At 37.0% G+C, this 22611-nt stretch overlaps 2 protein-coding genes across 2 annotated transcripts; both read left to right on the top strand.

Moving 5' to 3' along the window:
- The first annotated feature begins 1346 nt into the window (after window positions 1-1346).
- Window positions 1347-8641, top strand: LOC104252882 (arylacetamide deacetylase-like 4). The gene is made up of 4 exons (XM_009812318.2): window positions 1347-1502; window positions 5877-6093; window positions 6778-6841; window positions 7861-8641. The coding sequence occupies exons 1-4, from the start codon at window positions 1347-1349 to the stop codon at window positions 8639-8641; spliced, it is 1218 nt and encodes a 405-aa protein (XP_009810620.2).
- Window positions 8642-16515: 7874 nt separating this feature from the next.
- LOC104252638 (arylacetamide deacetylase-like 4) lies at window positions 16516-21803 on the top strand. Its single transcript, XM_009812317.1, has 4 exons — window positions 16516-16698; window positions 17082-17298; window positions 20626-20689; window positions 21029-21803. The coding sequence occupies exons 1-4, from the start codon at window positions 16516-16518 to the stop codon at window positions 21801-21803; spliced, it is 1239 nt and encodes a 412-aa protein (XP_009810619.1).
- Window positions 21804-22611: the final 808 nt, after the last annotated feature.

Genomic DNA, 22611 nt, shown 5'->3' with positions numbered 1-22611 from the left:
CTTAGCACAAAGCTGATTACTTTCACTATTAAACGCTAAAGAAGGGAGCTGCAACCATGTTCTGTGTAACAGTATTTCCTAATGATCTTGTCCGAGCTAGAAGAAAGCTGAAACCTATACGCACCTCGGCCGATGGGTTCGAATTCACCACTTCTTTCCCAAGACAGTGTCCCAATCATCAGGCAATGTGTCTTTCACCAAAATCCCTTATCAAGCTGGGTGACTGTATCAAGTGCCAGAAGAAAGAATAAACAAAAAGGAACCTGATTGTATACTTAGCATGTAAAACAACCTTCTGGCAAGGGAGGGAGAGGGAATGGGGACATTGGGAAATGAAAGTCCGCAAACTGTTGTTGGATAAAATGAAGAAACAGTTTGGGCAGAGGGAGCAGAATACGGAATCAACTTCTTCTCAGAGAGCATATCACCAGGCTCGAAAATGAAGTTCCTTCCCATTTATTCTAAAGAATTAATAAACAGTTTCTAAAGTCAGGAATCAAGTTTGAGGTCTTCTTTCCTATGCAGGTCACAGATTATGCATTCTAAAGCTCTGGGGTTCTCTGCATTTAGTTTCATTTAATATACATCTCAAAGTCAGCTCATCCCTGTACTTTTATTTATTTATTTATTTAAGGGAAAATTTTACACACTCATTTTACCCATACAGCAGTATGTCAGAGTGAGAATCTGTTGCCTTGACAGTTTGAGCAGAGTGATAAAAAGACACTGTTCCCACAGGTGACATCATATGAGCTGAAAAAGCTTTGCTTTACATATTTTTTGTTTCAGGTTAAATCTTATCACTAATGATTTGTGTACTGAAAAATATGTTAATTCCAGAGGAAGGCACAGATCCTAAAGCTCACCACCGAGTATACAGAAAAGAATATACACAATAAGTCAAGAAACTGAGCAGCTCTGAAGATGATTACTAAGAAATCCCGTTCCATGGGAACTCACAGGAACTCAGAAATAATACTGACTTGACTGTATTCAAGAAATAGAGAGATACTTAACAAGTTTTTGTCTCCTCATAACACTGACGCTACAAATGATATATCAAGCACTGGTTCTATGGTGATGGGCACAGACTCAAAACATGTTAGCTGCAAATATGAAAAACTGCTTATGCAAGCCTCTCCCACGACTAATTGCTACTGTCTGTTTAATTGTATGTTTTGATTGCCACATGTTTTCACCTTCCTATTGGCATTTTTAAAAGCTGGATGATGGGATATGAAGAGAATTGCTAATCCTGCGCCTTTATCTTCAGAAATACTTCAAAAGTCAGAGGGCGAAGGAAGGCACAGCTGGTTCTTCCATTTGGTTCCTAACAGTACAGTGAGATGGAACTCCTCCTAGCGATGTTTCTTTTGGTTTTGACTGTCTTTGTGGCAATGGCATTCTATTATGAACACCCCAAGGCAGAAATCCCTCATGGATTTAGTCAGCGACGAAAGCTCTACTTTTTTCATTATGTCCTGAACTTTGGGTTTGGTCTGGTAAGTAAAACTTGATTAAAGCTGGTGTTCTTAATTTAATTTCTGATAGAGGGGTAATGGATTGATGAGGTTTTTTAGAATCAATGTTTAAATATATTGCAAATATGTGACTGGATTAATTTGGTGATGTGAGCATCACTGCAGATACCTTCAGCTCAGCTGAGTATAATAGACTCTACTTCTTGCTATACAGCACCAAAGGTAACATTATGGAAAAAAAAATTCTACAGACTGTGTAATGCCCATTTTTTTCTGAGGGCCTATGTTTTAGCTTTTTAATCCTATTGCCTCAACGCAGTGCTGGAAGTCTTAAGAAGCTTACAGCACTGTATATGTGGAACTTCTGCTCTGTATAACACAGTGCTTATTTAGAGAATGAGCAACTAAATTATGTCTGTGATCTCAGTTCTCTTCTACAACTGTATGACTACTTCTGAGCCATGTGAAAGACAGCTGCCACATTCATCATCTTTTGCCTTTCAATATGTCTATATGACTTTCTCTTTTGAGACAGTACACATAACACTAAAGCTGTCTGCGTCATTGTTTTTGGCACATTCTTGATCCTCCCTTTTTTTCATCCCTGTTTCTCTTCAAAACTAAAATGTGACTTCCACTTGTCTTTCTGTTTCATCAGTTATCCTTTCCTGAACTAACTGTTGCCTCTGTCATTTTAAAAATGCTTCTTCTGTGATACCTAAATCAAACTTTTCTTTTAGTTGTTTAAATTGTGAAAAAACCCTTCAGTTTCTTTGGCTTGTGCACTACATTTCACTTCAATTCCATGTTCTAATGTTACTATTTCTTCCTCCCTTTCCCTGCTACATTGCTTATTAAGTTTTGTTTGAAGTCAGCCAGTAAGCTCCTAACAAAGTGACCTAGCATGCATCTTGAGAAGTGCTCCACCCAGGCCCGAACACTGCTACCATGGCAAAGCAATGCAATAGAATAGGATAGTAATAGAAATCAAATTAGATTTTCTTCCATCTACTATATAATGTGTGGACTTCCACATTTACAAAATACTGTATGAATACTCTTATTCATCAGACAAAGTTTTATCTTTGTGTAATTCATATGTAAAAAGCTAAACTGCAGAATTTAGAAACTTACTGGTGATTAATGTAGTTTTTAACTTCTGGTCTTATAATTTTATATCCTTTCTGCTGACCAGTGAGAGGCCAAGCAAAAGCACTGTACCACATCACCTTAAAGGAGCAGAAAGATAAGAATATTAATATATGGTTATACAAAAGTTTAAATGCGCGTAAGTCTGGGTCACGTAGCAACTCTTGGTATCGCTGTTAGGCCAATTACTTATGCCAAAGTAGCCAAATCCTTTCAAGGGATGACAACCCATGATGTCAGAACTGCAAGGAAAATTAAAGTTTACTAGCATATCCAGTCTTCAGCTGGGACAAAAGATGATTGTGAAGTCAGTGGAGACAAACCAGTTTGAAGTAGTTGTGCCTAATCTGATAGATTTTATGAAGAAATGTCTGCATTCACTTAAGAGGATATACTTAAATAAAACCAGCTACATCTTAATGTTAATAAAACTTCTTCACTGAAAAATCTATTAACTCATGCATTATTTTGTCATCTAATATTCAGTCTATAAGAAGAAAAATTGACATATCAGTAAAGCTAAATAATAGCCAGGGGACTTATGACTGATCCTGTCTGGGAAATAGCGAGGCTGATTAAATTATGCTACCTACTGTGCTAATAGTTCTGCAAGCTTCTTGTACCCAATTTATTCCAGTAATGATTTACGTAGAAGGGCTGGCACAAAGTGCAATTCCAACGAGTTCTGCGGTGTACATGGTAGGCCTTTGTACCTGTGTAAAGAGGACAAAGGACCCTAACACCACGGATAGCACAGCTCTGTTACATCTCTCCCACATCTCTCCCACAAGACATTACTACATGCGTGTTGCTGCAGGCCCTAGTCCTTTGCCTGAACATGTATCTGGACTCCCAGCTCTAAGCTAACTCAGGTCTTACACAGCTCTTCTCCTCCTGCATGGAAATTTCCATGCCAGCTGTTGCCAGTGGGATCAGGTTTTCAGTATGTCACTGTGAATGCCAGACACTGTTGCACTTGGTGTGACTGCAGGGGCTGAGCTAGCCAATGCTTCAAATGAGGTCGCAGTTCTCTAGTCCCATACTCTGACTGTCTTACGCTACCTCTAAGTCTATTAATTTTCAAGCTGCCATGTCAGCTGTAGTGTTAGAAGATCCTTAATCAATATATAACCAAACCGTCCAATTACTGGTTTACAAATTATACTACTAAGTAGTCACTCTTATTTATAAATGTCAAAATGTAGGTCATGTTTGACTGACTTGGTTAATCACCTGCAAAAGAGCAAGCTCTATGAGCATGAAGATCCTGAAAGTGGGATTTCTGGTAATAAAGAAATCAGTGATACATAGTCTAGCTATACTCTAAGTGTACCTTTATGTACACATAGCCCAGTCTGGCAGCTGCCATGCAAGTGATCACTTTTTTCCAGAAACTGTAGACCGAAAACCAATACCTCACTTTGACAGAGCATATATACTAAAAAAAATGGACTTGAATCAGAAGACAAAGCAAAAATGCAAATTCTGCTGGTTCTTGTAGAACTTCTATTCATAGGAACTGTGAATTTAAAACAATACAATTTAAAACAACAACACAAGATTAAAATTTCATTTGCATATTAGCAGAAATAATTTTATGCGTGATGATACTAATTACAGATGTCTGCCATAACTGTACGTTGTTGCAGGTAATCCATAGAAGCTATTCACAGCTAACAGTGAAGTGACTAAGAGCAATACAAATAAATGCCAATCTCTATGAAAAATGACCCGTGAAACTACTGCAGGTTTAACAAAAATGAGATGTCAGACTGCCAACACTAAACACAGTGGCTGATAAGGACTCCTATTTAGTTTTAGTATTTCCAAGACAAAGATGATCTCTGTATTATATACAAACAACATAGCTAATTACAGGTTTAATCTTTACTGTTACAAAAGTATTAGTGTGAGGAAAGAAAACAGAGGAGGGAATTGGACGACTAAAGAAACAAAATTATCTTCCCGTGGACATCATACAGGAGTTCTGTAGAAGGAATCGGTATGAGACTTAAAACTTGGCCACAATATGATCCTTCTTGCATTTGGGATCAGCTCCTCAGACGGCCTAAGATGGAATACCTACATCAAATTTCACAGGACCACATTACTGAGCTACAGGAGGTCTGTGAAATGTGAGGTGAAAGCCACAAGACTTACTGTGGGTTTTTAAGATACATGCAGCATATACCTTTGTCTATGCAATTCTTTTTGAAATACATATGCATGAATAATGGCAACACAACAAATTAAATTACTTATTAGAGAAGTGCACTGTTGGAGAAGAAAAGTACAAAATTTAATCCAATATAGTGGAAATATAGTGATACTGCCTCATATTTTTCACGTTGAGCAGCAATAGACTAGAGCAGACAACTGAAACAGCTTAAAGCCATCCAGATGCAACGAAGTAGACTAGCTCAGTGTGACATAAGAATCTTCAGCCTGAGCATTTAAGTAAGAATCACTGAGCTGTGCGAAGATCAAGCTAAGGTTCAAAGCTATTCTTGTTCAGGAGGCCAGCTCTGGTAGATGCTACAGAATTTTTTTGCCACAAGTTGAAAAGTAGCGTGAGTTTGGGAAACTAAAGTATTAGCCACATTTCTTCATCCAAAGCTGAAGTCTAAAACGCTCTACTTTCTTCTTATTTTGTTCAGGCACATGGCTACTTAAACATCTGACAAGTTGAAGTATTTGACACCTTCTTTTAGCTACTATTAATAGTTTGATTTTTTTCTTACCGATAAAAACTAAGCCAGGATTTCATCACTGAAGAATGAAGTAATTTGAAAAACACCATGCCCTCATCTAACATTTCTAATATAATCTAGAAATTACTAGCAAAGCTAACCCTATGTTCTGCTAGACAGTGCTGCTAACATTTTTGCCAGAGATGTAAGATGGTATTAATGAGCCAAAGCACCGCGCTTCTGTGAAAGCAACTCTCAGGCTGGCTTTCCCACAGGCTCAAAGGCCTTGCTTTTGGAGAAGCACGGACACAAGGCAGCTACAGAAGATAAGTTCATCCATTCCTGTCAAACCTACTGCTCTTGGAATTTCAAATTTTGGTAGGTAGTACACTAGAATGAAGATATAGCCAAAGCATGATCATAACTGGCCACTTCATTTTAAGAACCATCAGGAGACAAAGTTTGAATTGACCATGGAATTTTAAATTTTTCAGGATCAATCTCCAGCTAGGATGGAAATTTGCACTAATTTGTTGTTCCTTCCCTTTATTAACAGGCAAAAGTTTTGGAAAAACTAGGTATCACCTCAGAGGTCTATTTCCTCAGGGCTGCAATGGACGGAATACCACCATTAAAAGACAAACATCTTTTTATCAGGGACTTAAGGTTTGAAAAGGTTAAAGTAAGAATTTACCAGCCAAAAATACCAACCACTGGTGAAAGAAGAGGAATCGTTTATCTTCATGGAGGCGTTGGACAGTTTGGAAGCATTCGTAAGTAATATATATAATATGAGCTGTAACTACAAATACTAGGCATCATGTTAAATTGTCTTTATAGAGGTTGTGTATCTATAACTTTTATTCTCTGATCATTTAGAATACCTGTTTTCTTCCTTCTTCTCCCTAATGCTTACGAGAAAAGTTGCAAATCTCATTAGAATTTTATTTCTTATTTTAAAGATCCCGATTTGTGTTCACATGTGTGTGCAAGCTTGTGTGTATGTCTGTATACTGCTGTGTGTCTTTACAGTGGCAAAACAAGGAAAAAATACATTTTGGCATTTGAAATGGAAAGGCATAAGAGATTAGATGGTGGCTCATGCACAAGAATTCTTGTGCTAGATTTAGTAAGGTTTTTTGTGGTTTTTGGTTTTTTAAGTAACTTCTAATCTTCAATACCACTTTAGAAGTGGCAGCAGTAGCACTTTCTATTAACTAACTTTTCAAAGAGGCTGAAACAATGCATTGGTGTAAATTCCAGGTTTCTTACTGGCAAGAAGATTCCCACAGACTTAATGAAATTGTGAGCAATGTCCAGATTAGACCATGCCACAATAAGAGAATTACAGTGTAGCATTAATCACAGAATAGAGAGAAGTATTTTCATTCAGAGTATTTTCATTCAACTTATTTTTAAAGCAAGTTACAATTCCACTGAAATATTTTTTTTTACAGGGGCCTATGAAAGAACATGCCGCTATTTCGCTAGAAAAAGCAATTCAGTGGTTGTGTCTGTTGGGTAAGTGGAGTCAATCCAGACACACAATATGATAGCCGTTTGTGCCTCCTTCTAGGTTTGTAAGTCTTCAAGGCATAGCGACCTCAAGCCAAGTTCCTTGTAAAGCACATATATTTAATGATCACAGGCATTTCACCAGCACTAATTACTCTTAGGAAGAATTAGTCAACTAATCCTCACTTGCTTATTTCTAAATAAAATCCATTATAATAATTTCATAATTTGTAGCCACCATTAATAGGTGAGGATGTTTTTGTTTCCTAAACCCGTATCCAAATAACCTTAAGTTGAAAGCCAACACTGTGTTTGAAATGTAACTGTTTCTGTTAAAAGCACAGTTGCCCAGAGTACTAAATACTCCTTTTACTAGCAGTTCTGAAAAACTGGTGGGGAATATCCACATTTAACTTGCAATCAACCTGAGATGAACATTTAAAATATTTTTCTGATAAGCTGTAATGCATTTTTAAAACAACCAAGTTTTAAAAGTTCAGGAAAAGAGTTGATGTCTTGGAAATTGACTAAAATTGCAGGAATTACTACTTACATCCTAAACTACTTGAAGAACCACTAACTCTTATTGGTTCTGTGTATAAAGAATTCAGCTTATAGAAAACCACTGAAAACTCTTCATACTTTCATTATCAATTTTCTACGCTTGTATTTTCTAACAATTTGTTGGGAAACGTTCACTTCAATTTCTAACTAGAACTGCTGCTAACTGATTCATACATACCTGCCTTGCCATCTAATTCTACAATAACTCAGCCTGTGCCTTCAGTCACCTAAAAGATAGGTAAAGAAGTATTTTGCAAAGATAGAATAGTGTGCTTACTCCCCCAAACTTTAACAATAGTAGCAAATAATACATCAAAAGCAATAATTACGATCAATTCTACCTCTGTAATTATAATCTCGGAATATTTTCATATCTTCTGAATGAAATACATGAATGAAAAGATGACAACGGGATCGTTCACTAGATGTGACTATGTTAAAACACTTTCACTCCTATTTAGGTATCGCTTAGCTCCTGAGCATCCATATCCAACCCAGTTTGAGGATTGTCTCACTGCCACCATACACTTTATGAGGACTGCACAGGATTATGGAGTAGACCCTTCTCGCATTATCATCTGTGGAGATAGTAGTGGAGGTACACTCACTGCTGCTGTTGCCCAAGCACTGGTGAACAGAAGAGATCTCCCAAAGCTAAGAGCACAAATCCTAATATATCCTTTTCTCCAGTGTATGGACTTTAATTTGCCTTCTTATCAGCAGAATCACGGAGTCCCCATTTTGTTAAAGGAACGAACCCTTGCTCTTGGTTTGAAGTATTTTAATAAAGACTTGTCAATCATGGACGGAATATTTAACGGTTGTCATATTCCAGAAGATTTGCAACTGAAGTATCAGAAATGGGTGAATCCTGATTACATCCCTCAAGAGTTTAAAACAAGAGGCTACAAACCAAGAAAAAGATTCAATTCATTCTCAAAAGAACTCTATACACTGGTCAAGTCTATGCTTGACCCCTTTTTTTCACCACTGCTAGCTGAAGACAGTGTTATTGCTAAACTTCCTGAGGCTTTCATTTTGACCTGTGAGTTGGATGTGCTTAGAGATGATGGGCTGCTGTACAAGAAACGATTAGAGGATCATGGTATAAAAGTGACCTGGTGCCATCTGGAAGAGGGATTCCATGGAACAGTATTCTTAGCTCTTTGCGGTGAGCTGGTAGCATTCCGATCTGGAAATAAAGGCCTGGAAAAGATAGTAAATTTTCTAAGATTGATGTAAAATTCCATTTCTTGCTTTCCTTTCCTGATTCCTATCTCTTATTGCTTGCAAAGATTTTTAAAAAACATCCTCAATCTTCCTTTTCTTAAATCAACATCTTAAATTTCTGCATTGCATCTGTCTTCTTTTTACCCAAGAAATTGATTTGGTGGTGGCTTTTGCTTCATTTCTCTGAGGCAAAATCAGGTGAACTTACCTTTCTTTCCTCTACCATCTCTTCAGAGTTTTCTCCTGTACCCATACAAGATCTGGTCCCCATGGCAAGTGTTTTGCCATACAGTTTGGCTCAATAAAGTTCTGGAAATATTAAAACACAAACCGCGATTCGAGGACAACTTGGGGCAGGTAACAGGGCCTGAATCTACAGGTTAAGTGCCTAATGAGCATGGTCAATGATTTCTCAAAGCCTGTATCTGGTGAAAGCTGAATTTGAGGCAGGCTTAAAGAGAACTGAATATAGCAGAAAATATTTGAGCACAGACATAAAAGAAAGAAGTGGAAGGAAAGGAGAGGAAGTCAGGAAAAAGGTTAGGCCTGGAACTACAGATGTTATGCAAAGTATTGGTTAAGGAATGCAACATCTATTAAAAAAATCATGCATATACCTTTTATATAGAGATAAAGATATATGGGAATATACAGTACTATCAGTTACTTTACAAAGAGCTTGTATTAACTGTAGGCCTGCACTGTCTGAAGCAGGAAGCACTTTCTCATAGAGGGACAATGTAAAGTGCCATGGCAGAGAAGGGAGAATGAAAGAGAAAGAAAAAAAAAACCCAAAACAAAACCAAAAATCCCCCAATGTTCACATTGATCTTAAACTGTTTACAACAAGACGAGATGAATGATCAAGTAAAACAATACAAAATAAAGTGGCATAATTAATGTGTAAGGATATTTTCTTAGAAATGCCAACAAGTATTGCTAAGAAATGTCAGTAAACGTTTTAATAACACTGTTCTCCTCAGGTGAATGCCTCACAGCATAACTGTTTCCCCTCTGTTTTTATTATAATCTTATAACCTGAATTATAATAATTTATCATGTCATTAGACTTTAACATCTTAAATTCTTCAGTAAGTTATACTTGGAGGCATGATGTATTTCCATGCAGAAATGGAAGCAGAGCTAGGATGCAATTTTACTTACAGTCAAAACTTCTGACTATCTTTGCTTAAATTAGTACCTGGAACACTACCCACACTATGAATTACTTTCACTCTTGTCAGGGAGATTTCTAGCTCTATCATTTAAAAATAATAATCTCTTTATCTTCTATTATTGTATATATTTTCTGCCCACCGCTGGCTTATTTAAACTATAATCAAAAGCAAAGCATGCTGCAGACAATTATGTAAGGTAAGTGTTCAGACAGAAGACGACATCCTCCAAACAACGGAAGGATGTTCTGCAATGCTCGGCATGGCTATGTTATTTATATTCAGCATATGAGAAAATAAAGCCTGCCAAAGCAATATGAATGACATTTAGTTACACTCACATAGTATAGTCAGGAAAAAGAGGAAATTTTACAGGGTTCTTCCATATGGCCTTTCTGAATGAATACAATTTGAACAAGCAAAAAGCCCAAAAATAATCTACAATATTTTCCTGATTTATAGGCACACAGATCAGTTAACACTGATTTTTGAATGCTGTCTATTTTTCTTATGGGCAACCTATCCCACTAATGTTGAGGTTTACTTGCTCCGTTGACATCAGTGGCAGTTTGTCCATAGAGTGATAGAAAGGTACATTCCTAACACTGAAATACAGAAGAAGTCAGACTAAGAAAAAGGCTGACAACTGTCAAATCTCTCATGGGTATTAAAACCCAAAGAAGACATGCTGAAGATACTACAGATCTTTTTTTTTTTTTTTTTTTTTTTTTTTTTAACTAGATAACTGCTAGGTTCTGAAGGAGTCTTTGCCTATGAAGAACTTAGGAAAATATAATCTTGACAAGTAAGTTTCCTTAAATGGGGCAGTTACTTCCCATCTCGACAGAAACAACTAGTTCCTTCCAAAAGGGAAGGTGAGTATGCCTGAGGTAATATTTTACTCTAGAGTTTGCATCCGGAGTAAAGAGACAGACCATGCCATGATGGTCTCCAGGCAGTAAAAGGGTGTGGACAAGGCTGGTCCACTTCAGAGGTATTAACCCTAAATAACGTGGACATGAGCCACGTTTCTTTAGGTGGTCTCTAGACTTTGGCACAAAGGCAGTATTTCACAAATAAAAGGATGCAGGAACAAATCAGAACATTGTCAAGACCTGAAAACTAGTGAAATGCTGGGAAGTTCAGTACAGCTGGGAGGTCTTGACACTATTTGAACAGGAAGACGTTAAAAGAAATTAAGAAAAGGAAAGCAAATTGTTGTGCATCATTCCCATCACCAGGTGTCAGCACACAATTGTGTTTTTAATGCCAGCAGGATAACCTGGCAAACTCCTTTGTGCTCTGGGCACAGAATATGAGTACCTGAAAGATGTTACAAAAGGTCAATCTGTGGATTAGACTTAAATATTTTTAATGAACCTGTTGTTATGCCTCCATAGACTAAAGTTGTATGTTTGATAATAGAGCACATTTTAAGCCATAACAATTTTAAAGTTAGATTACCTGTTCTAAACTAATCAAGTTACAGTGGTTTATTACAGAAGTCTACAATTCCAATGAGCTTCTGCTTTGCTATCTTTACATCACCTCTTTGTACCACTCTGGTTAAAAGTCAATATACGACAGCAAGTATTTTTAAAAATACGCAGGCAATTAGAAAACATTCCACATTTATTAACTCTATTATTTATAAATAACATTATTTATTTAAAAGCATTAACTTTATTCTCTGCCTGTGATGCACATTCTCTGTACTGCTCCTGAAATAGTTAGGCATAATCCTGCAAACTATGGCTGCTTTAATTCCTGACAATCTTCTTTGTCTGATTGCCCATCACCTCAATAATTCATTGTGTTTGCTGACTCTCTCATGATAGTGAAGAAACTGCTAACCTAAATATTTGGAGTTATGAGTCTCAGACAAATCTGGCCAGCAAATTAAGGCCAGTTGCAGTTTTTATATTTATATTCAAACTACTTATGACTTAATAAGAATACATTTTGGTGCAGTGACGTGTCATGAAATCTCAGGTGGATGTTCCAGAGCAGCTTATTCAGACTCCATTTGTGTGGAACAAAGTTCATCCATTCTGAGGAACAGAATTGCACAGCTACCGAGACACATATATCCAAGAAATGCTACATAACAAAAACCCTCTGTTGAGTCACGCTTTCAGAAATGTAGCTGCTCTGAATTGTACGGCACAAGATCTGAATTTCCATCGCTGAATGCTAATACATAATATTTATCATAATTTTTAATTGATTTTGGTTTTGATACAGTACAGCTTTTTACTGCAGAATTTGTTAGCAGATGTTTAACCTAGGAGACATTTGGAAGGGATAGACTTCAAAGAATAACTTAGAGGAAGAAAGGAAAAATTAAAATAAAGATTTATGGCAGACTAAACAGAAGATGGCTTTCAGTCATGAGTAAGAGCAAAATGCATAGGGAGTAGCTACTAATTTGGGTGGGGAGATGGAGATAACAAAAAGGGAGGACACCCAAAGGTAGGTAGGAGGCAGGCTCAATGAAGGAGGAGATAGATCAAGCAAATACATAGCACCTTTAAAAAACAGTATCAAGAGCATGTACTAAGCTGTCGTTTCTTAAAGCTTCTTAGTGTCACTGTAAAGGGCATACTAAATCCATCTCACAGATCGGAAGACTAAGGCTTACAGATATGAAGAGGTCTGAGATGCTTTCAGTCATTTGTTTACATAAATACAAGAAAAGAAATGTGAACTGGAGGACGGTAAGTTTCTTACATGCTCTACTTGGTAAAACCAAAGTTAGTTAAATTGCACCACAGAGTCTAATTGTCCTACTACATTACCTGGAGTAAATAAAAAACCTCAAAACCCAAAAACCGCAGGCAAATTATAGTTACCAGAGTGTTTCATTTTGAAATGTACATTAAAAACCAAAAAAGGAACATATCAGAAGCTATTATTTCTGCTTTTAATTCTTCTTTGGAATACATTATTTTTTCCTGTTTTCTTAGCTTTATGTCTTCCAATTAGTTATTAAGCCTGACTATACTTGACAGAATCGATACCTCAGTCATTATAGCTGGCTACTTTACCACGCTTTAGTTAATCCTTGTAGTATTTCCTGTATTACACATTGCAGTTCCGCAATAGTCAACTAACTATAGGCTAACTGTAGGCTGTGTTTCCTAACACAGCCTACAATCAGAAGTGAAACGTTTTGCAATGTTTTAGAGAAAGACATTGCAAGAAAAACAGTAACATGTGACATTCATGTAACTCATTAGCACCAACTACCCTGACGTTTGTGCCTTCATTAGTGTTTGGTTTGAAGGCTGCCTGCCTCTTATGCTGATAAACAACTGATGTGAAGTTGATGAGTTTTATGCTTTCTCAATCTACAAAGAGGTATGTGATTCCACAGCTACATAAGCCTTACAAAACCTGACAGGTTAAGCCTGGGAATAAACCAGCAAAGAACATATTTCTTTGAATAGGTGTTGTTGTAATTCTTCGCTTTCCCATCATTACTATGACCATTAGAAATACACTGTAAATTTAAGAAAAGAATTAATTTTAGAGGGAACTAACCTCTTGCATAAATGGAGGCTTGCTGATGAGAAAACAGGAAGAATTTACTCAATTATCATCAATTCTGTACTCACCAACTGATATATTGAACATGCCAGTCTCCAGCAACACTAAATTCAATGAATAAAGTATCAATTATGTGAGCTCTGAGTAGCTGACTGTTTTATAAAAATAAAGAACTCTATGCATGTCCATAATGTGCATTACAATGCCAAACTCCAGGCTCTGTTAATTTTCTCCAGTTTAGTGGAATCTCTTCAATCTTCTTTAGCTATTCTCATCTACAGACAGGTAAAGACTTTGTGGAAGCTGGGGTTTTGCAATGAGCTTGCTGAAAGAATAAAATAATGGATGTAGCAAAACACATCAGCAAACACCTACAGTTTAAAGAGCTATTACTGGTTAGCTTTTTATCCAAGATGGGTATCTATCTACTGCCAGAAAGAGAAGAAGCCTTTTTCTTTGCAAAGATGTAAGTTACTCACTTTATGGAGTGGACTGAAAGGGAATAAAACATTTTTTTGACAATTTAACACCTCAAAAACAATTGGGGAAAAAACCACCAAAACCCCCACTGACTGTTAGAAACGTGAGAGACCGAGAGTGGTCATAGATATTTCTACCTGTACACCTGCAGGTACAGGAATGGCTGACCAGACTAGAAAAATTTGAAGCATCTCTGAACAAACATCAGTAGAAAAGTGACATGCAGCAACAGAATTATTTGAGTCACATGAGCATTTGGGAATATAAGGCACCAAGTATCACGAAACAATTGTGAGTATGAGCATCCCCAGAAGGAATGAGAAGCTCTAAGACCATGGGATTTGCTTGATTCTGGAAAAACACGGAAACTGTGGTAACAGGACCTGGAGGAAGGACTGAGGTGCTCACATAGCATGCAGTTAGAATATGCTCTAACTGAGCATACTCAGAGTATGCTCTAAGGGTAAAATATTAAGATATTAAGAGATTCAGAGTAAAATATTAAGATATTGTTCTGAAACATTACTTAACATTTCTTTGACAACAGAAGGGCTATAATGCATAACTGAAAGATTTTTGTTCGGGCTGTCACGACTGTACAGCAGATTCTGACTGAAGACAACTGCCAGGGCATAACACCAAAAACCAAACAAATGAAACCCCCAAACTGTCCCTTTTAAAATTTATTTTTAAATAAAAAAGACAGTAAAGAAATATTCCTTCTACTCTATCAGATCCATCAAAGTTTCAAAACAGAGATGGCATCTGTGAGGTGTTTTGGTTTTGATTAAAGGTGTTTAATTATTGACTCACTGAATACTGTGAAGAAAAGACTCCTGCCAATACGGTGTCAGCAACAGCTTATACAGCTACAGCAGACATACATGTCCTCTTTGGTACAGAGCTTTCATAATCTGACCTGATCTATTCCAAATATCAGGTATTTAATTAAATTGTTACTGATTGCTCTTAAAAGTTTCATTTACTGCCCCTGCAGTAGTAAATGCCTTTATGAGTTTACTGTTCTTGATTACAGGTTCTTTTGAAAGCACGGAATTTTCCTCCTTTGAGGAGTCAAACATAAGAAATCATCAAGAATGCTGAAATACAATATTCAGATCTGATTTGCATGTGGTAATTTATTTCAGGATATTTTGATTGATGGCACAGACATCAGAAATAAGCACCTAGTAAGGACTGTAGTGTTCTGCTGTTTTGCCGGGAATAGACGTCAAAACTAATACTCAATGAAAAAACCACAGGCTGTGCTGTAATATCACACTACATAGAAACTAATAACCAAAACCATCACTAGGATGACCCCACTGTGTTGCAGAAAAAGCCCTATGGATAAACATTGATAAGCTTAGGACAGAATAAGCATTGACCGCGAGTATCTGAGTTTGGCTTCTACAGTCTGACATGTGTAACTAACTATATGGCTACATTTGTTCTCCATGTAAGGGAAAGGCGGCCCCAAATCAGCCAACCTCAGCAAAGAAAAAGCCCTTGCTGTGAAGAGCTGACGATTTGCCTGTTTCACAAACGTTGGTGCAAATTTATGTTGCTTTATCCCACACATTCTTATCTCCACAAGCTAAAATTGTGCAAATCAGCTCTCATGATTGCTTTGCCTTAAATACTAAGCTAATGAAGCTAAGGACTAATTCAGTTTTCAGACTGGAATTTCACTTCAAAAGCCAGGACAGGAAAAAAGTTTGGGAGCTGTAACTTTAAAATTGTGTCGTAAATGAAATTCTGGTAAGAAGAATACAAACCAGAAAAATTATTTCACAAGAAAACTGCCACCAACTTTAACCACCCCTCACTAATACGCATGTATTTTATAATGCCTCTACACTGAACTACAAACAAGAATTACAATGAGAGTTTAATTAGTGAAAAGCTTTGACCAGAAACGATAATGGCTTAAATCTACAAACACACCACTGTGTATCTGGGGAGACCTTAACGTACACTAAGACTTGCACTGTCTAGCACTGATTTTACTTGCACTCCTACTCCAGTGTGAAGAACAGTATCTCTGCATAAAACGTCGTGCGCAGCTAACGTAATGTAGACATACATCACATAAACAGAGCAAATCTTTCTGTCGGAGCATCAGAGGTTATACACCAAGCAAATATACTCTTATTTAAACCAAAATGAAAGCATGAATGTGTCTGTGCATTCCACTATGAAACAAAGTTTATAAAAAAATGTGGATTTGAATATTTTTCTTCTCAGAGAAGTATACACCTTGATGACAACTGCAAGTAGCCCCACATCACCAAAATTTAACACTGCAACAGGAATGTCCATCCATAATGGATCCACAACAAACCAAACACAGACAATCTTCAGATAAGGGCCCCTCTGAATAATCATTTCTCATTGTTAGTGAAGAACTCATGATATAAATAAATTTCATATACTTTGAATTCCACCTTTTGTAAAGGGTAAAAACTTCCCCCTCCCCTTTTTTTAGTATAAGCAAGTGTTGCCAATAATATCATTAGCAAAAGAAGGGTGGAGAAAATTAGGGTATTGCAACATTAATAAACTTCTTATTTCTGCTTATGAACTGAGTGCTTAGTCTCCTGTGAAGACACCTCAGAAACGCTTGAAAACAAAAGCTTAAGACAGCGTAGGTTTTTTAGCGTTCACTTCTATTGAAGTGAAATGGCATCTGTTTATACAACTTTAGCAATAATAGGAATGGTTTTCATGTCTCCTGTTATAATACCAGCACTGTTTTTGGGGGGGGTGTTTTATGATTTTTTCCATTCAGAACTGCCACCTGGAATTGACCAACCTCTAAAGCTTCGTTTTTTCCATTCATTGTTGATTACAACCATGTTTGCGGTAAGTTAACTTTCTTAAAACTGGGGATTTCAATTTTATTTTGGTAGGATATTTGGGAGCTGGAAGATAATGGCTTAAGAAAAAAAAGAAAAGAAGGAGAAGCAATTCACCCCCCTGAAGCCTGTAAGCATTGTTAGATGAACCAAATCATGTTAAATTAACTCATAAAACTGATATGACTAATCTTAAAAGGTTATTTAGATTTTTCAGTGCATCTGTCAAACTGCAGCCACTTTACATTGGAGACGTGTTTCACATGAAAATGGAAAAAAAAAAGCTTTATGTATACTGTACCTATTGAACTGCATGTACATGTAATAATTCTATCTATTCAGAAGCAAGCCTACATTACTCTCTTCTTTCGAATTCTTTCTTTTCAACAGGGAAAGATTTTTGAGAAGCTAGGGATCTGCAGTGATTTAAGCTTATTACGAGTTGTGCTAGATGGAATACCACCACCGAGAGATTCAAAGCTTCTTATCAAAGATCTCAAAGTAGACGAGGTACCATTGAGGATTTATCAGCCTAAATGGCCACCTACTGGCAAAAGAAGAGGAATACTGTATTTTCATGGAGGCGCTGGCACATTTGGGAGCATTAGTAAGAAATCAGCAAGTTTTATTTTTAAAATCAAATCCAAAGCTTTACATTTTTACCTTCAGACATGTGTCAGTCAATATCTCACCTGTCCTCCCTAATGACAATAGTCTTTGCAATCTCAATACTAACTGCAAAGCACCTTGCGGAATTAATAGTCTAGCACACAGTTAAGGGTAATCACATTTCTACTTCCTTCAGGCTACAGGCGATGTTGATGAAAGCAGCTCTTAGGAGATCTGAGGGTCCTAAATCCAGAACTGTGATCCAGAAACCTCTCAATCTGCTGTCAGCTAATGGCAGAGGGACTCTGCTCCTCCTCCTGTTGAAGCTGTTCTGAGAAAGATTCCATTTGCTGGGGCAGAGAAAGACAGACCATCCAAACAAAACACATATGCTCAGGTCACTGTGAGGGAAGTTCAGCTCACAGGATGTTCTTGTACCTTAACTAATGGCTGGCTGAAAATAAGATATAGCAACAGTTCTGGAGTAAGGGTTGTAATCCATGTCTCTTCCCTCCTTCTCCTCTGTATGCCATCTTTTCTGGAAATGTAACTTAAAATCCTTTTAGGCTGATACGGAACTCAGCCTAGGTCTACTTTCTGGAATAATTACAGTATCATGGAAATGGCAATGCTGTTGCTACAAAGAATACATTCTGGCTTCATTCTTTGGAACAATGCTTTGGTAACTTCTCAAGGAGAAATTTTTAGTTTTGGATCTCAACTGGACTAAAGTGTTGGATAGGGCCTCAAAGTACAGAATTTAAGATATACTTCTGTGCTCAGCACTCAACTTCTGTGTAGAAACACTGCAAAAGTCACTGTTTCTCAATTTGCAGTCCATACATCAAAAGAAGTCTAAAAGATATAACATGGTCCAAGAAAGAATTTAAAGAATACATAAAAAAAATCTGTAAATATATTCCCATTCATGCAAACAAGGAATCAAAATGAAGGAAAATATAGTTAATAAATGAGCATTAAATATAGAACCAATTTTGGGGAGTTTGATTCTTGTGGTAACACTGCACAGAATACTTTATTTCTTTTTCAGAAAGAGAGACAACCCTTTGATTGTCTCAGTAGCTACTGGCTCAGCCTCCTAACTGTTCTGGATCTCTTTCTGAGCAACCACGTCTGTGTGTGCTTTGTCTGGAAGCCAAGGCACCTAACATGGAAAGCTAGATTTCGTTTCAGGGGTCCGACAGGGAAGTGTGTGGGTTTTGAATCCTTTACTGTTTCAAAGGGTAAGTCTCCACTAGCACTATGTTAGGCAGACTTTAGTTACCTGCAAATGAGTTTGAGAGTCTACCTGGCTCCGTTTAGCATCACGCAGAAAAATTAATGTAACTTCTAGTAACTTAGGTCCCATTTTGCACTGTGGCAGAAATAATCTACCCTTGTTTTACTGCAGAGCACATTAGTCTGGGTGGAGTGTCAGGCTGACACCAGCTGTGATGCTTCTAGTTCTAGAGCTAGTTTGGGTGGCAGTGAGGACTCAAGAGATAAGCCTATATGATCTAAGTGAAAGGTGAATTCCTTTCGCTGAAAGAAAAAAAACACACCACAAAGTTGCATACTTGTAGTTGTTGTTCACAACACAATTGCTGTGGCACAATCAGCACACTGAGGGAGCTATATCACATGCCGTGGCTTAATGTAATACCCATACTGATACACTGACTGTAGTACGTGACCTTTCATTTGAATTCCCGTTGGTACTTGGTAACAGGAAAGCAAATAACATAATGACAAGTTTTTAAAAGGACTTGGAGAATCTACACACTAGTAAGCCTGAAGTTTGCAACTAGCAAATTAGCAGAAGCTACAATGAAGAACAGAATCAGTGGACAGATAAATATGACTTACTCCTTAAAATCCATACAAATGGAAGTCATGCTTCACAAATCAGTGTAAGCTTTTTAAATGAGTCAGAAAATAGATGAATAAAGGAGACTGAGTTGATAAAACCTACTTTGATTTCCAAAAGAGTCTCTTAAAGAGGCTACACACCCATGACACAAGAGGGAAGGTCTCTCGTTTGGATAAAAACTGATTAAAAGACAGAAAAAAGATGGGTTGTGGGAGGTTCCTGTGAGATTCCCATAAGGACATCTGTGCTGGGATCAGTGCTAATCAATATATTCAAAAACAGAAAAGATGGTGAAAGCTGATATGATACTAAGTCCTTCGAGGTAGTAAATGGATGACTGAAAAACTGCGGAATATCTTTATGATAGAAAAAGATTAGACAATAAAATGTGAGGTGAAAAGGCGTGTTGAGAAGTCAGAAAGATGAATACAGCATCCTAACTTTATAAATAAAACAACGGACTCCAAGCAGACTACTCCCTTGCAGGAAGATAATCTTGGCATTATGGTACAAAATTGCCTGAAAAAGTTGACTTAGTGCACAGTAGCAGTCAAAAAGCAAATACAATGCTAGTTATTATTATTAGGAAAGGAAAAAACAGGAAACTTCTTTATGCCGCTGTAATAAATCCATGGTGCATCTAAATATAGTATACTGCTTATAGTTCTGGTTCCCATACCTCAAGAGGGATAAAGCAGTATCGGAAAGACTCAGAGAGAGGCTGCATAGGTGAGAAAAGTGCTTCTGTACGGAGAATAAGTGAATAGACTATGACTCTTCAAGCTGGAAAAGACAGATAAAGACAGATACACTAAATGTCTACAAAATCATGAGAAGCAAGAGAAGTTAAACAGGGAATAATTATCCACCATTTCTTACAGTGCAAGAGTTAATGTCACGAAATGGAAGTAGTGAATGCCAGGTACAAAACGAGCAAATAAAAATTGCTCTTTACACCTTTGTAAGCAAGCTATGGAATTCTTCGCTGCAAAAAGTTGTTAATGTTAAAATCATGGGTTTGAGAAGTGGTTCAAATAATTCAGGGAAGAAACATTAATGAAGAGCATTAAATATAAAGACACAGTTTCTGTTTCAAAGGAGTGCTCTGAGCCTCAACTTCTTGTATGCTTCTTAGTACTATATGCTTGTCTTCAGCTTATGCTTCTCCTTAGACATCTTTTGTTGACCACTAGCTGAGATGTGATATGAGCCTAGACAGACTTCTATTTTTTCCCAAGTATTACCATTCTTACATGCTTATATTATGCCCTAACAGCCACTGACCAATAACCAGAAAATACGTTAACATGTAAAGACCACATTGCATAGCACAAGTTACTCATCGGTTTTCAGGTTGCAGTGCCTTCCACACAGCGTATGTTCAAGGATCTACATTTTCATTTCAAAAGGATATTTGATTTTTAAAACAACAATTCTGATAAACTTTCTCTTTAGGAGCCTTTGAAAGAATATGCCGCTATATTGCCAAAAAATGCAACTCAGTGGTTGTGTCTGTTGGGTAAGTGCTACTTTTACATAGAAGTATTGGTGGTAATACAGTCCACACTTGAAACATTTCTGAAAACTATGCTGAAAATATTTACTATTTTAGATTGTGCTCCCCATTTTTCGCTTTAGCCTTTCATTTAATTTAGAAATGTGCTTATAGGCAAAGTATACTAAAATAGCTGTAAGACCATTAGTTTGTCTTTCCAATCTACACTAGTTAAAAAGATATATAATCTTTAAAATTTAGAAAAAAAGGCCTACCTAACTACCATATCAGTCAATCATGAACAATGCAGATTAAATTTTTGTAAATATTTTGACAATAACCACAATATCTTTGACATTTCAGTTATCGTTTGGCTCCTGAACACCCATACCCAGGGCAATATTTTGATTGTCTCAATGCCACCTTATACTTTATGAGGAATTTAGAAGAGTATCATGTGGATCCTGCTCTCATCATCATTAGTGGTGACAGTTGTGGAGCTAATTTTGCTACGGTTATTTGCCAAATACTGCTGAATAAAAGAGACCTCCCAAAAGTACGTGCTCAGGTCTTACTTTATCCAGGACTACAGGGGCTAGATTTTCATTTGCCTTCCTATCAGCAGAATGCTTCTGTCCCCATGTTGTTTCGAAAGCTAGTTATGTACTTCTGTTTTCGTTATCTTAATAAAGAACCATCATTTATGGAAGATGTCCTACAAAATCGCCATGTTCCTGAGAGTATGAAACGGAAATATAAAAAATGGATAAGTGCTGACATTATTCCTGACGAATTTAAGATTAGAGGCTATGTACCACAGAAATCCACTTCGTATAAACCTGAAGTCCATGAAGCAATCAAAGAACTTTTAGGAATAACATTTTCCCCACTTTTAGCTGAAGACTCCATTATTTGCCAGCTCCCTGAATCCTACATTGTGACCTGTGAATTTGATGTGCTTAGGGATGATGGACTATTATACAAGAAGCGATTAGAGGACAACGGTGTTCCAGTGACCTGGTATCATTCTGAGAGTGGTTTCCACGGAATTTTAGCCTTTTTTGGCTATGGGATTTTTTCCTTTTTATCTGGAAAAAAGATAATGTATAGTACTGTGAATTATATAAACAGTTTATAAAATTATTTTTCAGAACAAAGATGCAAGTCTTTCTTACATTATCCTTGGTGAACTTACACTTGGCAAAGAATGTAAACACTTCTGATTTACGTTTTGGATTTTGACTTCTGATTTACGTTTTGGATTTTGACTGCATTTTATACTTTCTAATTTCTGCTTCTGCAGTGACAAAGAAATGTTAAGATTATTTCAAGCACCACCATTCTAGAAAACATTATTATACAAACACACCAATAAGATTGAGATGCAAAAGCGAGGCACCTGGCCCATACTGTTTCACCTCAACTCTAGCAATTCTAGTATCTTTGCACGGCTGGCACACATTCAAGGCAAGCAGCAAGAACATCTGTTCCTGAAGATTCTTCGACTGCCCAGAAATGCTGAAGACAACAACCGGGGTCTACTTTGGCCCTTGTGAGAGGCAGGAGATGTTCAGGGTATCAGATGGAGAGCCCCATGACTCAGGTTCCGTGAAGTCTTATGTCAGAGAGCGGAATTGCAGCTATGCATTTTAATTTCTAGGGTTAGTTTGCACAAAGACTATACTTTTCTTGAAAAAGTGTAGTCAAAAGAAAGGCTTCTGTCTGGAGCAGAAGTTCTAAACTGGAACTAGTATGGGTTTGATTTTGTTTGGAATCTGAGAAATGATGTTTCGTTTTGGAACTGATTCTTAAACTGGAATCCCTAAACTTTAATTAATTTGGTTTTTTACTCTTCGCTTTTCTTTCAATACTCTTTTTTTTTCTTATGCTCAAGACTACCTGTTATGCTACCTGTTATGCTATGTTTGTTGAAAAAGTTCTAAAAG

This window comes from Gavia stellata, chromosome 27, assembly GCF_030936135.1.
Source record: "Gavia stellata isolate bGavSte3 chromosome 27, bGavSte3.hap2, whole genome shotgun sequence".
Lineage (NCBI taxonomy): Eukaryota > Metazoa > Chordata > Aves > Gaviiformes > Gaviidae > Gavia > Gavia stellata.
Note: the sequence above shows the minus strand (reverse complement) of the source record. Positions and strands in the feature narration are given on the sequence as shown.

What these genes read in the sequence shown, in the direction of transcription:
- LOC104252638 (XM_009812317.1), top strand. Translation starts at nt 16,516, where the DNA reads ATGGCATCTGTTTATACAACTTTAGCAATAATAGGAATGGTTTTCATG. An exon ending in TGATTACAACCATGTTTGCG is followed by an intron (nt 16,699 to 17,081) that starts GTAAGTTAACTT and finishes TCTTTTCAACAG; the next exon opens with GGAAAGATTTTTGAGAAGCT. An exon ending in TCAGTGGTTGTGTCTGTTGG is followed by an intron (nt 20,690 to 21,028) that starts GTAAGTGCTACT and finishes TTGACATTTCAG; the next exon opens with TTATCGTTTGGCTCCTGAAC.
- LOC104252882 (XM_009812318.2), top strand. Translation starts at nt 1,347, where the DNA reads ATGGAACTCCTCCTAGCGATGTTTCTTTTGGTTTTGACTGTCTTTGTG. An exon ending in TGGACAGTTTGGAAGCATTC is followed by an intron (nt 6,094 to 6,777) that starts GTAAGTAATATA and finishes TTTTTTTTACAG; the next exon opens with GGGCCTATGAAAGAACATGC. An exon ending in TCAGTGGTTGTGTCTGTTGG is followed by an intron (nt 6,842 to 7,860) that starts GTAAGTGGAGTC and finishes ACTCCTATTTAG; the next exon opens with GTATCGCTTAGCTCCTGAGC.